Here is a 14,283-nt window from a genome sequence, read left to right as displayed (position 1 = left end):
CTATTTAGAGACTCTACAATTCCAGGAAAAATAACAGATTATATCAGACCCAGAATATATTCCTTAGCAAATAATACCACTTAAAAAAACAAAACAAAACAAAACAAAACAAAAAACCCCCCATATTTAACCATAACACAACAGATTAGGTACATCCAGCAGCATCTCAACACTGTCACAACCTGAAATCCAATGTTCTTTGCCCAGAAAAGGAGTTCTGAGGTCAGGTTTTGTGATACTTCCAGCAACAATATGGGATGCTGTGCATGGAAATGTGGATTTGCCACCACAACCCAGGCAGAGAAGTGCTAAATTCAGGTGCGGTTTTCAGAAATTGCTATGGAATAATTCTTTTATTCCTTCTAAGAAACCAGGTTTTCATTCACTGTAATATCAGGAACAGCTTCCAGATTTAATAACCCAAAATTGACAGATTCAGAGGCAACAGCCTCAGTTACATCCACAGAACAAATGAGGTTGTACAGACACAGACCGGCCAAGCTTGGCTTGAAATGTTTGATGCCTTTGGATAATTTTTTATGAAGAATGTCCCCTTTGATTAATTGGGGTGTAAATTGTTCCTATTCTTCACCTTCTGCAATGAAAATCCAGAGCGTGCCACCCACAAGCTGCTGCCCACCTCTTCATCCCACATCTCAAAATCATCACCAACGAACAGAAAAATCAGACCAACTAAATGTGAACTGACCAAATCTTCCAGCAGCCTTGATCCAATGAAAATCACACCCATTATCCCAGGACAGACACCATTACTGATAAATACAGTCTTTTTTTACCTACACCATGCTTTGGATTCTCCTTTCCCAGCGAGGCCTAAAGGAAGAGCAGTAACTTGTTTTTTTTAGAATTGGTTCCACAAAATCCCCTCGCAGTGATGGCACAAGCTAACTGAAGTCAAACATTTGACCTCTTTTGAAAGCAGAATTTAACCCTTAAAAAAAATACAAGGTTTATTTTAAAGGTCAGTATTTACAAAGTATAAACCCCTAAAAATAAAATATGCAAATGTTGGGCATCATTTTGGAGTTTTTCTGTGACTGTGGTTGTAAGACCTGGAGTTTAATGATAACAGAACAACAAAAATACCACATGAAAGTGTGTGTAAATTTCAGTGTTGCCTATACAAAGCCACAATTTTATCAGTGTGAGGAGGCTTATTTATTTCACTTCTCTTACAGGCACTCAATGTGTGAAAAATATCAGGGTCAGAATTCCCCCTATTTTGCTGAGCTGGAAATGAAAATCTGAAAACACTCATCCTTTTTCTTGTCCATATCAAATGTTTCTTTTCTTTGTGCTTGGACAAAACACAAAGTCATGACTCAGGTGAAATCACACCTTAGGGAGCCACAGGGTCACCAGATCAATGTCAGATGCCTCATTCAAGCTGAAAAATGTAAAGCTTAATCTTTAGTACCTCTGGAATGAAGCTGCCCAAACAGAAGGAGGACACACACTCTGAGGCTTTCCAAACATTCCCAAAATTGGACAGGATCTGCCTGAGTGCAGAATGGGTAATCCTGGGTAATCCAGCTCTTATCCCATTCAGGGATGGAGCACAAGAACATTGAGATTTGTTACATTTTCCTTCTGGTACCAGAAAAGGCTGATTTTAAAACAGAAAACACAAAACTCACATGATGCACATGAAATTCCCTTTTCAGAAAAAAAAAGACATCTCTGAGTATTCATCTTGCCATGTTCTTGTATATTTTGCATTATTTTTCTGCACAGGTTCAGGCAGAAAACTTAAATCTTGCAATCTGCCAAATCTTAAGAGTCCAGACACTTCCCAGAAGGTGAATTTTCAAAGGTCCAGCTCTGAATGTGCACGGATGAGGCTGTGTCTGCTTGTTGAAGGATATAGAGAAACACCACCATGTGACAGAACACGATTAATTCAACAAAACCTTATCAAGGATGATTGTAATGAACCCAGTTTGTCTCTTCTGCATCACAACAGCAATGAGAGATCATAGAATCATAGAATCATGGAATGGTTGGGGTTGGAAGGGACATTAAAGCTCATCCAGTGCTACCCCTGCCATGGCAGGGACACCTTCCACTGTGCCAGGCTGCTCCAAGCCCCAGTGTCCAACCTGGCCTTGGGCATTGCCAGGGATCCAGGGGCAGCCCCAGCTGCTCTGGGCACCCTGTGCCAGGGCCTGCCCACCCTGCCAGGGACGAATTTTTTCCCCAATATCTTCACCTAAATTTCCTCTGGTCCAGTTTGGAGCCGTTCCCCGTGTCCTGTCACTCCAGCTCCTGATGAATTGTCCCTCTCTGGATTCCTGTAGCCCCTTCAGACACTGGAGGGTGCTGTGAAGGCTCCACAAAACCTTTTCTTCCCCAAGCTCAAAAATCCCAACCCTCTCATCCTGTCTCTATAGGTGCTCCAGTCTCTCTTATCAACTTTGTGGCCTTCTCTGGACTTGCTTCCATGTCCTCCTCAAGCTGGGGGCACCAGAGCTGTGACCAGTGCAGACAGAAAAGCCCACCACACCAAAGAGGTTTTCCCACATCCCTTGCACCACTTTAATCCCTTTTTTATTTTAAAGAATGCAGCTATGTCCACGTTTAAAGCCGAAATGACCCGAGCATCCGTGGCTGCTTTCCAAAGAATGTGTTTGGACCACAGCAGGCCCTAATGGCATAAACAGAAATCAGAAGGATTTGAAGTGGAGCTGGCCAGCTTTCCTACCCCAAACACAGCATTAAAGTAATTGCCTTCCTCACACCCTTTTTCAATAAAACAGCAACTTTGGGGTGATGCTCTGCTGAGAACAGGCTCCTGCAATTCCCTTGAACACACCATTACAGAGATTTTTATGCAGCTCTCTTGCTGTAATAAGATACTTTCATACCCAGCCTTGCTCTCTCCCACTAACTCCTGTGGTTACAAAAACCTTCTTTGGGCACCAGTTTTGGCAGAAAGCATGGAACTGAGTTATTCTTTATGTTATTTCTGCTGCTGTGGCCATTTAAACAGCATGAAGAGGTATTAAATCCCCTTCAATGTTTTCAAGTCTTACTGGTTGTAACCCATGTTGAGGCAAAACCTCAATTTTTTGAGGGGAGGAGGATTTGTTTTTCTGCTCTTTCCATAAAAAACAACTGAGGACCAGAAGGCTGTGGAAGTGTTGGGTCTGGAAAACCTGGAGAGGGGGAAAGAACGAGCTCTCCCACCACTGCAACTCATCCTAGTAACTAAACACGACCCAAAAACAACACAGAGGGATAGAGAGAGAGAGAGATTCTTTCATTCACTGAGTTTTACAGAAAAAGGGAGTTGTTTAAAATAATATTTCATTTTTATTCTATGCTTCAGTTAAAAATAAGTCGTACAGAGGAGCTTTTTCTAGAGAGAGCTGCTGACTGGTAGATGGCAGCCAGCTGAGGAGAAACTCCATGAAAGAAGTTGCAGAAAATATAACTTAAAAAAAAAAACCAGACAGAAAGGCAGTCAGAAAGAATGAGAGTCCTTAAAAGTCATCCAGTGCCACCCCTGCAATGGCAGGGACACCTTCCACTGTGCCAGGCTGCTCCAAGCCCCAGTGTCCAACCTGGCCTTGGGCACTGCCAGGGATCCAGGGGCAGCCCCAGCTGCTCTGGGCACCCTGTGCCAGGGCCTGCCCACCCTCCCAGGGACGAATTTCTTCCCCAATATCCAACCTAAATTTCCTCTTTTTCAGTCTGAATTAATTGCTACTTGTCCTATCACTCCAGTTCCTGATGAAATTTGTGTGCAACACCCCAAAATTACTTGTTCTCTGCAACAGCTGCATCTGCCAGGTCCCACAGGTTCCATAAAGAAGGATAAGAAAACCACAGTAATAATATTAATAGTCATAATACAGTAAAAACAAACACTTCCTTCTGAAACACAGCAAACCAGTGCCAGTTTTAAGGTGTTTTAAATGTTGCAATTATGTAAGTGATGCTTGTTTGGATCTGAATTTTTGCATTATGTTCATTTTCCTTCTGCAGTTGAATTCAATGTTTGCCACTGGATGACGTGGAGTAGAACCAGGGACAGAGAAATCCAGTCTTTTTCAAGGAGGTACATTTCATCAAACACACCAAATATTAAAGGATGATCAAGGAGGGTTAATTTTAGGAATAGTTATCTTTAAAATATCAACATGCTTCAGAGCAGATCACACAGGTGTCAGCAACAAAGACTGCAGGGCTGACTCAGACAACAGCACATAAATATTGAGGAATAAAAAAGCCCATGTTGGGCAGTAGCACAATTCATAAACATGCAAGAAAAGCTGGGGTATGTGTACATATTCTCTAATTTTATGGCTCTCCAAACATCTGAGGACTCACAATAAACAGGAAACTAACCTTGATGTGAGCTGCTGGATCGGGGACAGTCTGAATCATGTCCTTTAACAGGCCAACGTGTTTACCAGGAGCTCAGATCCCAAGGCAGCTGCATAACCAGAGAAACAAAAGGCATATCATTATACTTTAAATGTTTATTTTCAATAGAAATCTCTTTTTATAGACTGATAAGCATCTTTCCTTCCCCAGACCTCCTCGAGACTCAGCACAGCTGAAGCTCTAAGACACTTCTGCCTGCACAGGGTCTGCTGAGGATTTATTTCATGCAGGAGAAAACACTCAGCCCTGAAATTTTCATGGAAAAATGGTTTTTATTTGCAATGCAAAGTTTTCCCAAAATAAGAACTTGGGACATGCTCTGCCCTGCCCAGCCCCATTATTCGCTAAGATATCTGAGATTTCCACAAGCCATTCTTCCCAATTTAGAAACACACAGCAGGACTGGGACAGATCTGCAGCTGATAGAAAAAAAAGCACCATTTCACTGAAGCTGTGCCCATTTACAAGAGCTGCAAATCTGGTCCAGACCCTCAATTAACAGCACTTCAGAGCAGGGATGTTCTGGAATCCCTTATCCATGTCCAGTAATGGAGTGCAGAGGGGCTGGGGCAGGTGGGGTGCATTTGTCTGCATGTGTAGGGGGTGGAAAACCATGAAAGCTCTTTAAAATAACAACAGTTTTTAATGTAAATAATGTGGAGTACTACTCAGTAACTTGAACACCAAATAAGTGCTAAGAAATTGGGATAAATAAATCAAAAAATTAGAACATGTGAAAAAATGTGGGAACATGAACATCACTTAAAGTAATCTTGTCTTTTTCTCTGTTCTCCCTTAAAAAACTGGAAATTCCCATTTTTCACACAAGAGGTTTCCTTCTGCCCATGATCTTGAACTCATCTTTTAAAGCAGCAAGGCACTATCAGGGAAACAGTCATTTTCCTCAGCATCAGCTTTTTTTAAAATTTCATTATCTGCTCTCACATTTACACTAACTTGAAAATCAAATTGCATTTTTACCCATTGATTTAGGTAAATATTGCCTGGCTAACACTGAGCTGCAGCTTGCCCCAGAGACAGTGAAGTGAGGGGACCATCTATGAACTATTCAAGCTTAATTTGCATAAATTGCACTAAACAGAGCAATTAAAGGTATCACCATTTAGATCTTTGCACACCTCCCCCTTACTACTTAAAAGAGCCAACTTTCCCCCTTAAATCCATGAAAATAAAGTAATTCATTTGAAGGCCTATTAAAGAAATCCCCAAACAAGCCAAATTCCCATTTTTTCTACTTTTTCCAGCTATCTGTGGATGATCAAATGGCATACTGACATAATGGTTTTAAAGACTTCTTTCCACAGAACTTCAAAAGCAAGAGATGCTTTTTCAGTAAAAGCAAAATTTCACCAGCAACTTTGTTCAGATTGAAGTCAGACAGAAACACCAACAGCACTGATGTGCTTTTAATTCCCTCCCTCCCTTCCCCAGTAAATCCATGCCTGCCACATCCTCATTGGATTTATGGGATTCATATTTTAAGCTTTTGAAGCATCACACACAGGATCTGGAAACTGCGAAGTTTCACATAAACTGGACAGACAAGTATTTTGAATCCAGTGTTAGATCATGTTCTCAGTGTTTTTATACTCCCAGCACTGTGATGCCACAACTGCACCTCTCCCCCACTTACAGAAGCCCACCCAGGAAAGGGGATTCGTGCCACACCCAGATTTTTGCTCAACTTTCAACAACACCTAAACTTAAAAAATACGTGTTGAGCTCCATCCCCAAAAATGCCCTGTGTCCCTCAAGCCAGATCTTTCTCTCACAGCTCAGTCTTGAAGCTCTCAAGAGAAAGTTAAAAGTTAAAGAGAAGTTATTTGAGTTAATTTGGGTTAAAGAGAAGTTGTTTGAGCTATTCCAGGCCACTCATTTCACATCTTTTCCCCAAAAAGATGGATCCTTTATGGAAGAGAAGATGACAGAGAACATTTGCAAACCAGTTGCCAACTCTGCACCATAAGGAATGGGAATCAAAGACAAGCAAATGTTGTCAAACATGAGTTGGAAAAATGAGTATGCAACTGTTCTGGTCATTTGACTTTTCCCTTGTACTGTTATGGACTTAAAAGTGGGAATTCTGCTTTAAACTCAACCTTTGGTAGTGTATTCCTCTTTCTCACCTGCATATTCCAGTCTTGCTACTCTAAAGTGGGACAAGTCCTTGTCTGCAAAATAAACAATTTTTATCTTTTCACCTCTGGAAATCATGGCTAGAAATACAAAAAATTTAAAAAAGCTGTGACAGCTTTCCTTGCTCACTCCAAACAGAAACACAATTTTCATTATTTCAGCTCCACCTTTACAGGCTGGAATTGAAAGCTCCCAGACATTTGGTACTAACTCGCTGAAGCAGATGGTATCTATTGCCAGACCCTCCTCCACCCCCACCCCAAATTTCATGCTGGTCATGTCTGTGCTTGATGGTCTGTGACAGGCTTTGCTTGTGGCTCTAGGGTTTGCCCTGCACCCCCCTAAATTAGCAGAACTCTAAAGAAAGAGACAAAACTGACACTAAAACCTGGTTTTGCAAGACATCTCTCTCCAGGAAACTGAAACAAGGCTATTACAACACAAACTGAAAGTTAAAACACTTGCTTAACAGCCTTCCTGATTCAGGGTTATCCTGGAAGAATATCCTGGATATTCTGGTTATCCTGGATAACCCTCTGAGCAACCTGGGATAGTGGAAGGTGTCCCTGCACATGACAGGGGTGGAATGAGTTGATCTCTTCCAACGCAAACCATGCTGTGACTCTATAAAAGGATAAATTTGTATCCACAGAGCAGGTTTTCTTACACTTCCTGGCCTCCTGAGTCAAGACTAGCATTTACCAATCCAGCTTTAGCAGTACAGGTTTTTGGGACTGGTTTCCCTCCTCTGTCACATCCAAAGTGTCACACAGAAGGATGCCACTAGTGAGAAGCAGCAATACTGGAGGCAGGAGACGTGAATTCCCCTCTGATCCTCAGGACAGATTAAAATATCAGGACTGGCATCACACCAAATTTCTACCAGCATGACTCGGGATGTTTACCATTACTCACAGGAGGTGAATCCCTGAGCAGCTATGCAGAATATCCCAAGTCAGTGCCAGCAGGACTTTCAGACCCTCTCACACTGTCATGCAACTGGACTGGTCACATATTTTTAAAGAACTGATGTTTTTCAGCTGTTGGAATACTTTTGAGACGTCCCTTGCTGGATTGTTTTGCCAGGAAATCTCTTTTTGTGCGCCTGGGTCCCACCAGCACTGGTCAAACAGTGTGTACCAGAGAGAAAGGCTGGGATATTCCAAAGGCAGAGCACTGTAAACCTGCTCTCAGTGACATGCAGAAACAGCACAAGCTCCTGTTGCTGCAGGTTAGAGCTGCACTTTTTAGGTAGATAAATATGCTACATGTGATTTTTCAGCCTGTCTGGACCCCTAAAATGATTCCAGTTATGATGGGAGCCCTCCTGTTGTGAATTTAAGCCAAATTTAGGCTTGCTGCAGTTTAGAAGCAGCCTACACATCCAAGGATGCACTCAGAGAAAACTAGAGTGCACTTATCCCCCTGAGCTGCTGCTTTATTCATGCCATAGGGCTTTACTGAAATTATTACATTGTTATTAATTTTTTTTAAATGAAGTCCTTTAACAGGAGTAAGAAGTAAGAGGTGAAATCCTCATCCACTGAAATAAACTGTTTGAACCAGCCCAGAAAGTCACCCACCCTGCCTTTCTTGATGTGGGCAAAACTCAGGAGCAGAAGATCCTTACAAGCCTGCAATTTGAGGAACTGCTAAGCAAAGAAAAGAACTTTCCTGCCCAGCATGCTACTGTAAGTTTGTGCCTTCCCTTCTCTAATATTTCCAGGTTTAGAAGAAGGTGCTGCAGCTCTTGCTGGCACCTGGGGCTTGCCAAGAAGCCAAGGGGTGCTCCAGGAGGGGATGAGGGAGCCCCAGCCCCTGGGTGCCTGCAGGATTCCATGGATTTCTGGAAAAAAAAATGGCTCCAATAGCAGAATCCAGCAGTGTCCACTGAAGAAAGGCTACAGAAAAGTTTATAATTCACATTTGTAAAGCAGGTAAGTGTGAAACACCACAACTCTTCCACTGGCAGGGAGCTATACAGCAGAGCTGCATGACATGATCTCAAAGCTTTTATGCTTAACTTGTGGTTGGGTATAACCACTTCAATTTAGGAGGTTTTTTTTGTATTTATTGTTTCACTGTAACCTCTCAGTGTTTTAACAGCCCCAACAATAAAACCTTGAGGAAAGATCTGCACCCTCAAGAAATGCTACTGCCAAGGCTGTTCACATGCAGTCAGTATTTGCTGTGAGGGTAAAATTTGATTGCAGGTGAATACCACAAATAAAACAACAGTAAAGGACAAGAAAACCAAAATACAAAAAGATGTGCCAAGCCAGGAAGTTTCTTCAACTTTCCATAACTTCTCCATAACTTTTTGTACTCACCCTGACCTCGCAGGACAGAACCCACTGGCTGTGTTGTGCACTGTCTGATGTGCTTAGTTCTTTAAGAGCAATTTAAACAGAAGTGTAACTCATTGACAATTTTCAAATTACATCTCCTGATAGTTTGGATGAGCGATTTTATTATTATTATTATTATTATTATTATTATTATTATTATTAGGCATTATTTGTTTAAGAAATACAGTGGGAGAAATAAAAGCTGAGTGGGGCTGGTCTCAATTGTGGCAGCAAAAAAAATTGCCAAATTTTTCACTTTCAAGAAACACCTCCAGCTGGAAGGAACCTTAAAACCATCCAGTGCCACCCCTTGCCATGGCAGGGACACCTCACTGTGCCAGGCTGCTCCCAGCCCCAGTGTCCAGCCTGGCCTTGGGCACTGCCAGGGATCCAGGGGCAGCCCCAGCTGCTCTGGGCACCCTGTGCCAGGGTCTCCCCACCCTCCCAGGGAAGAATTTTTTCCTGATATCCCATCTAACCCTGCTCTCTGGCAGTGGGAAGCCATTCCCTGTGTCCTGTCCCCCAGTGCCCTTGTGAAAAGTCCCTCTGCAGCTCTCCTTTCTCAGTGTGTCTTCATAGGAGAGATTCTAAATCTCCTTTTTCTTTCTTTTTTCTTTTTTTAATTTTTTATAGATTCTTTTCTGGAAATGAGGAAAACTCCCCCACCCAGCCCTCCTCCCAAAAAGCCTCCCAAGGATTTGCTTTCATGGCCATGCTGACAAGTTCACTCCCTCACACAAGGTCAACACTATTTCTGTCACTCAGGTCACCACTGCTGGTCTAACTGGCAGCAAACCCCCTTCCAGATGGGATTCCCTTCCAGCTGGAATGCAGAGATTCCTGGTGGCCCTGGAGCCCTTAGGACAAGGCAGGAGGGAGCAGTCCCAGCTCGGGGCTGCAGGTAAGACCTGCTCCTGTTGAAGCAGCTGTGCGCTCAAGCTGACCATGACACCACAAGTGGAATATCACCCTAAGCAAGTCAGTAACTGAGGAGGCAGAAGCCACTGTCAGCACCTGCTGGAAAAGCACAGATGGCCAGGGTTCAGCTGGCTCTGGATTCACAGCACTACTCCATGTCCCTAAATCTGTGGGGACAAAGGGATGCAGCAATCTCAGAACATGTCTCTGCCAGCTGTGTCTGTGTCTGGCCCTCCTGGAGTTCATCAACACTGAACATGGATTTTCTTCTGAGTACATTTTCCTTGGAAGGGTCAGTTCTCCTACAGAAACTCCCCCTCCTCCCATTTGAAGGATGGAGAAGGCACATTTCTGTGCTGCCACCCAAAAGTGTCTGTGCAGCTACTGCTTATCTCACATTCCAGCCCATGATCTCAGGGGAGGATACAGCCCTAAATTAGCTCATTTACAGTAGGAACTTTAAACTACAGCCAAAAATATTTGGTTTTATTAGTACTCCCTATATAGTACGCCTCTGACCAATAACTTGTTTTATTTATTTTTCTGGCGAATTACCATGTTCTTATTCAAAGCCATAATGAGGATTATATGTCAATGTGGAATGCAGAGCAGCCATTCCTGAAACTCCCAACTGCATATAAAAGAGGTTGGAATTCCCCAAACACTATCTCTTCAGCCCAGGCCACTTACAAATGTGGTTAACATGAATGAAGTAATATCTTCAGAAAGGAAGGAGACTTTTGAGTCACGTCTGACACATTTAACTGCACCAACCACTTTCCACAGCTCAAGATTTTGACTGTGTGTCTTAATTCCAGGCAGGGATGTTTGATAATGATTACTCCCTGATGCTTATCCTGTTGCAGGATACTTGGACACACACATGGGATGCCAAGGGGAAAGCTAAGGCAGGAATACAAGACTTTGTGCCCTTCCAAGTGCAAAACCACAGAGGTCACCAGCAAAGTTCTGAGATCCAGTCAAATTCCACTGTGCCAGGCTGCTCCAAGCCCCAGTGTCCAACCTGGCCTTGGCCACTGCCAGGGATCCAGGGGCAGCCACAGCTGCTCTGGCAATTCCATCCCAGTCCATCCCCACCCTCACAGGGAACAATTCCTCATTCCCAAGATCCCATCCAGCCCTGCCCTCTGGCACTGGGAGCCATTCCCTGTGTGCTGTCGCTGCATCCCCTGGGAATTGTCTCTCTCCAGGTTTCCTGGGGCTCCTGCAGGCCCTGCAAGGCCACCCTGAGCTCAGCCCAAAGCTTCTCCTGTGCAGCTGAACAATGCCAGCTGTGCCAGCCTTTGCTGCCAGCAGAGCTGCTCCAGCCCTCTGCTCATCCTGGAGCCTCCTCTGGGCTCTCTGCAGCAGCTCCAGCTCCTTCCTGGGCTGGGCCCAGGGCTGGGGCAGCTCTGCAGGTGGGCTCTCTTATCACCATCCCATGGCGGGTGTTATCAGCTCCTGCAACCCTCCTTGGCTTGTGCTTCTTGGACTTTAGGGCCATTTTTAAAAGAAAGATTGCTGGTTTGGCCAATGCAGGCATTGTGCACTCACTTCTGATTCCTAAATTTTCCAGACCAGGAAGGTTCCTCTGTGAACCCAAAACACAGCTGATGTACAGAACATTGGACTGGATCCTCTAGGGGCTCTCTAGCTGTCAGATACCTACCTCTGCCTCTAGTTTTAATTTTGTTCACAGAAGATCTGTTTCTAATAATCCCGTGGAAAATGGGAGTGCAGAATCAGGACAGCTTTCTCAGCACACGCAGCAATTCGTATTTTCAACCACATTTAAGGATGGAGTACAAATTGATGGCACAGACTTAATAAGCAAACAGTAGTAATTATAAGAAGTCGTGAATAACTGTGTGAACACCTCACAGCTTTTTCAAGGATAATTACTTGACTAAATCTGCACAATCAGAAATTACATACACCATGCACTTTCAGTAATTGCTGAGTACATTAGACCTGTATATTATTTACCACAGATCATCCAACAGTTCTTGTCAAACCCAGAAAAGTCCTGAATTATTACAATGAAAAACAATATCTAAAAACTGGAGAATCTTCAATTCATTTTAGAGAGATCTAAAGTATAATGACAGTTTAGAAATACATGAGCAAGAAAAAAAAATAGTTAACATTTTCTCTGCTTTCAATAAATTTCTTGAGTTGTCATATTCAAGAAATGTATATGTTGTTCAGGAACAGAATGTACTGGCACTGAATCTGTTGCATGCAAGCACTCACTTTTAGGGATGCAACAAATGTTTCTGTAATCTGCCCTGGAAAGTTGTCCTCCTTTTTCTCCCCCACGCTTTCTGGGGATGCTTCTCATTCTAATGAAGAAAATCATTGTTTTAATGAAAAAAGAATATATATACAAATAATTTTTTTTTCCTGTGCTGATGGAGTCGCTTTTGTTGGTCCAGGGGCTGCAAAGAGCAGAGCCTGTCCTGGGGGAGTCACCCATGAGCTCCAGTGAACACCTGGGAATCTATCCCAAGCAAAGTCCATGTCTGGAAGTGTTCAAGATCAGGGGCTTGGAGAAATCTGGTCTATAAAAAATGTCCCTGTTTGGAACAGGGTGATCTTTAAGGTCCCTTCCAACTCACACCTTTCCAAGATTCCATGATAAACTGATGAACTGAGGTAGTTTCCCAGCCTCAACCTGCACACTTCAGTGCCATGACCTAAAAGAAAAGAAATTAAGCTGGACCTAAGGTGCTCCAGGGAGTGTGAAAATTGTCGCCTATGAGGAAATTTTCCCAAAAAAGAAGCCTGGCACTGATGCCTTGGGAAGGCTGACCTAGAACAGAGTCAAAGAATAAAGCAGGGATTTATTCAAAGGCCTCCATGGATCCACCTTGGGCAGCACAAGAGCCCAGCCAGGGCTGCACCCAAGATGAACCAAAATGGTCCCAAAATGCACAAGCAGGCACGGGGTCTCTCCCTTGGATCAGTTCTGCTCCATTTGCACCTTGCAGTTCATTGTCCAGTTCCAGCTTTAGCCCAGGCACTCCCACCCTGCTTGTTTTTCTCTCTCCAGCCCACGCTGTTTGTGCTCCTGGGCTGAGCTTTGGATCATTTGTCCTTGGTGCCCAGCTGGAGCAGGAATTGTTTTGTCTCCCTGCTCTGTGCAGAGAGCTCACCATCCCCTAATGTGAAGCTCATAATTACACACCAAAGCAGCACAGAATCTGAAAAATAGAAAAGCCAAAACCTGAGGCATCAGCACAGCTAAGGACACCCAGTGGAACAACACTGGGGTGAGGTGTCCTCCAGCACAGCTTTGTTTCCAAAGGCATTTGTGGCACCTGCCTCCCTCCTCCAGGCAGGTCCGGGTGTCCCCTGCACTGGCAGAAGGACAGGGATGGTTTGTGGGGTATCAGGAGGGATGAAAAGTCCTCTGTGGAAGGATTAACAAGACAGAAGCATGGAAGGTCCTTCACAATCTCAATGCAGGGTTCTTCTGTTGTTTTGAAGCTCCACCCTTCACAGGGAACATTAACACAAACAACATGACTGGCAACACCAGTTTTTTTCCCTTAAAGTATTCTTAAGACAAACTGTAAATACTTGTGGTGATCCTTCTTCAGAATATTGGTAAATACAGCCAGCTTCCAGTGGAAATAATCATCTGACCACAGAACTAAACTAAACACCCTCTGAAGTTCTTCAGACTAATCCTCCTTTCTGTTACTAAATGCTTTTTAACTCCTTTTGTACATCTTTGGCACAAAATACTTTTTTTTTTTTTTTCTAATTTATCTTTCTACTTGTGGCACTTTCAGTTCTGATGTTGGAAAGCAGAAAGAAAAAAAAAAAAAACAACAGAACAGCTGTATAAACACAAGGTATTTAAGAAATCAGTGACTTCCATTAAGTGTTGACCAGCACTGCAAAAGCTGTTGAAATACACAGATCAGAAAGACTGGCACCTCCACTGCAGCCTGAATCTCACTTTATCAATAAATATGTTAATGCATTACAAAAAACAGAAATATGCCACATCCTTAGCAAGAAAGTACCTTGGAAGGATACAAGTCATCCCCAATAATGCTTTGATTTGTAACCTTCACAGATTTGTTTTTTGTTCTTTTTTTATTTCAAATGCATTTGAAGAATGTCTATAAATAGCTTATACTGACTGAATGCATAATTTTAGGCTCATTTTTTCAGCATCTGGATTTTGAAGTACTTCGCTAGATGAAACATGGACCTGTCATCTGTGAAACTGTAAAGTCCAGTGTTTGGAAAAATAATATTTTAAGGATCTAAATGTATTTGCTAATAGTGAGTGTAAAGCAGTAGTATTAAATTTGTAATACATTACTGAACCTGAAAAGCAAGTTTTTAAGCAAAAATGCAGGTTTGACTTAGAAATTCAAGGAAAAAAAAAATCACACTGAAAAAAAACCTCATTATTTCTATTTATATGGCAAGG

General features: G+C 43.0%; 1 protein-coding gene across 2 annotated transcripts in view; it reads right to left on the bottom strand.

Annotated features, from left to right (window-relative positions):
- The window catches only part of ERG (ETS transcription factor ERG), a 138,631-nt gene that overhangs the window by 97,009 nt on the left and 27,339 nt on the right, over positions 1-14,283 (bottom strand). For both annotated transcript variants that reach the window (XM_038138184.1, XM_038138163.1), the window contains exon 2: positions 4,372-4,459. In XM_038138184.1, the coding sequence (XP_037994112.1) occupies positions 4,372-4,410 (39 nt within the window). In that variant the 5' untranslated portion in view covers positions 4,411-4,459. The remainder of the gene's footprint in view (positions 1-4,371; positions 4,460-14,283) is intronic.

The sequence above is a fragment of the Motacilla alba genome, chromosome 1, assembly GCF_015832195.1.
Source record: "Motacilla alba alba isolate MOTALB_02 chromosome 1, Motacilla_alba_V1.0_pri, whole genome shotgun sequence".
NCBI classification, from domain to species: Eukaryota; Metazoa; Chordata; class Aves; order Passeriformes; family Motacillidae; genus Motacilla; species Motacilla alba.
Note: the sequence above shows the minus strand (reverse complement) of the source record. Positions and strands in the feature narration are given on the sequence as shown.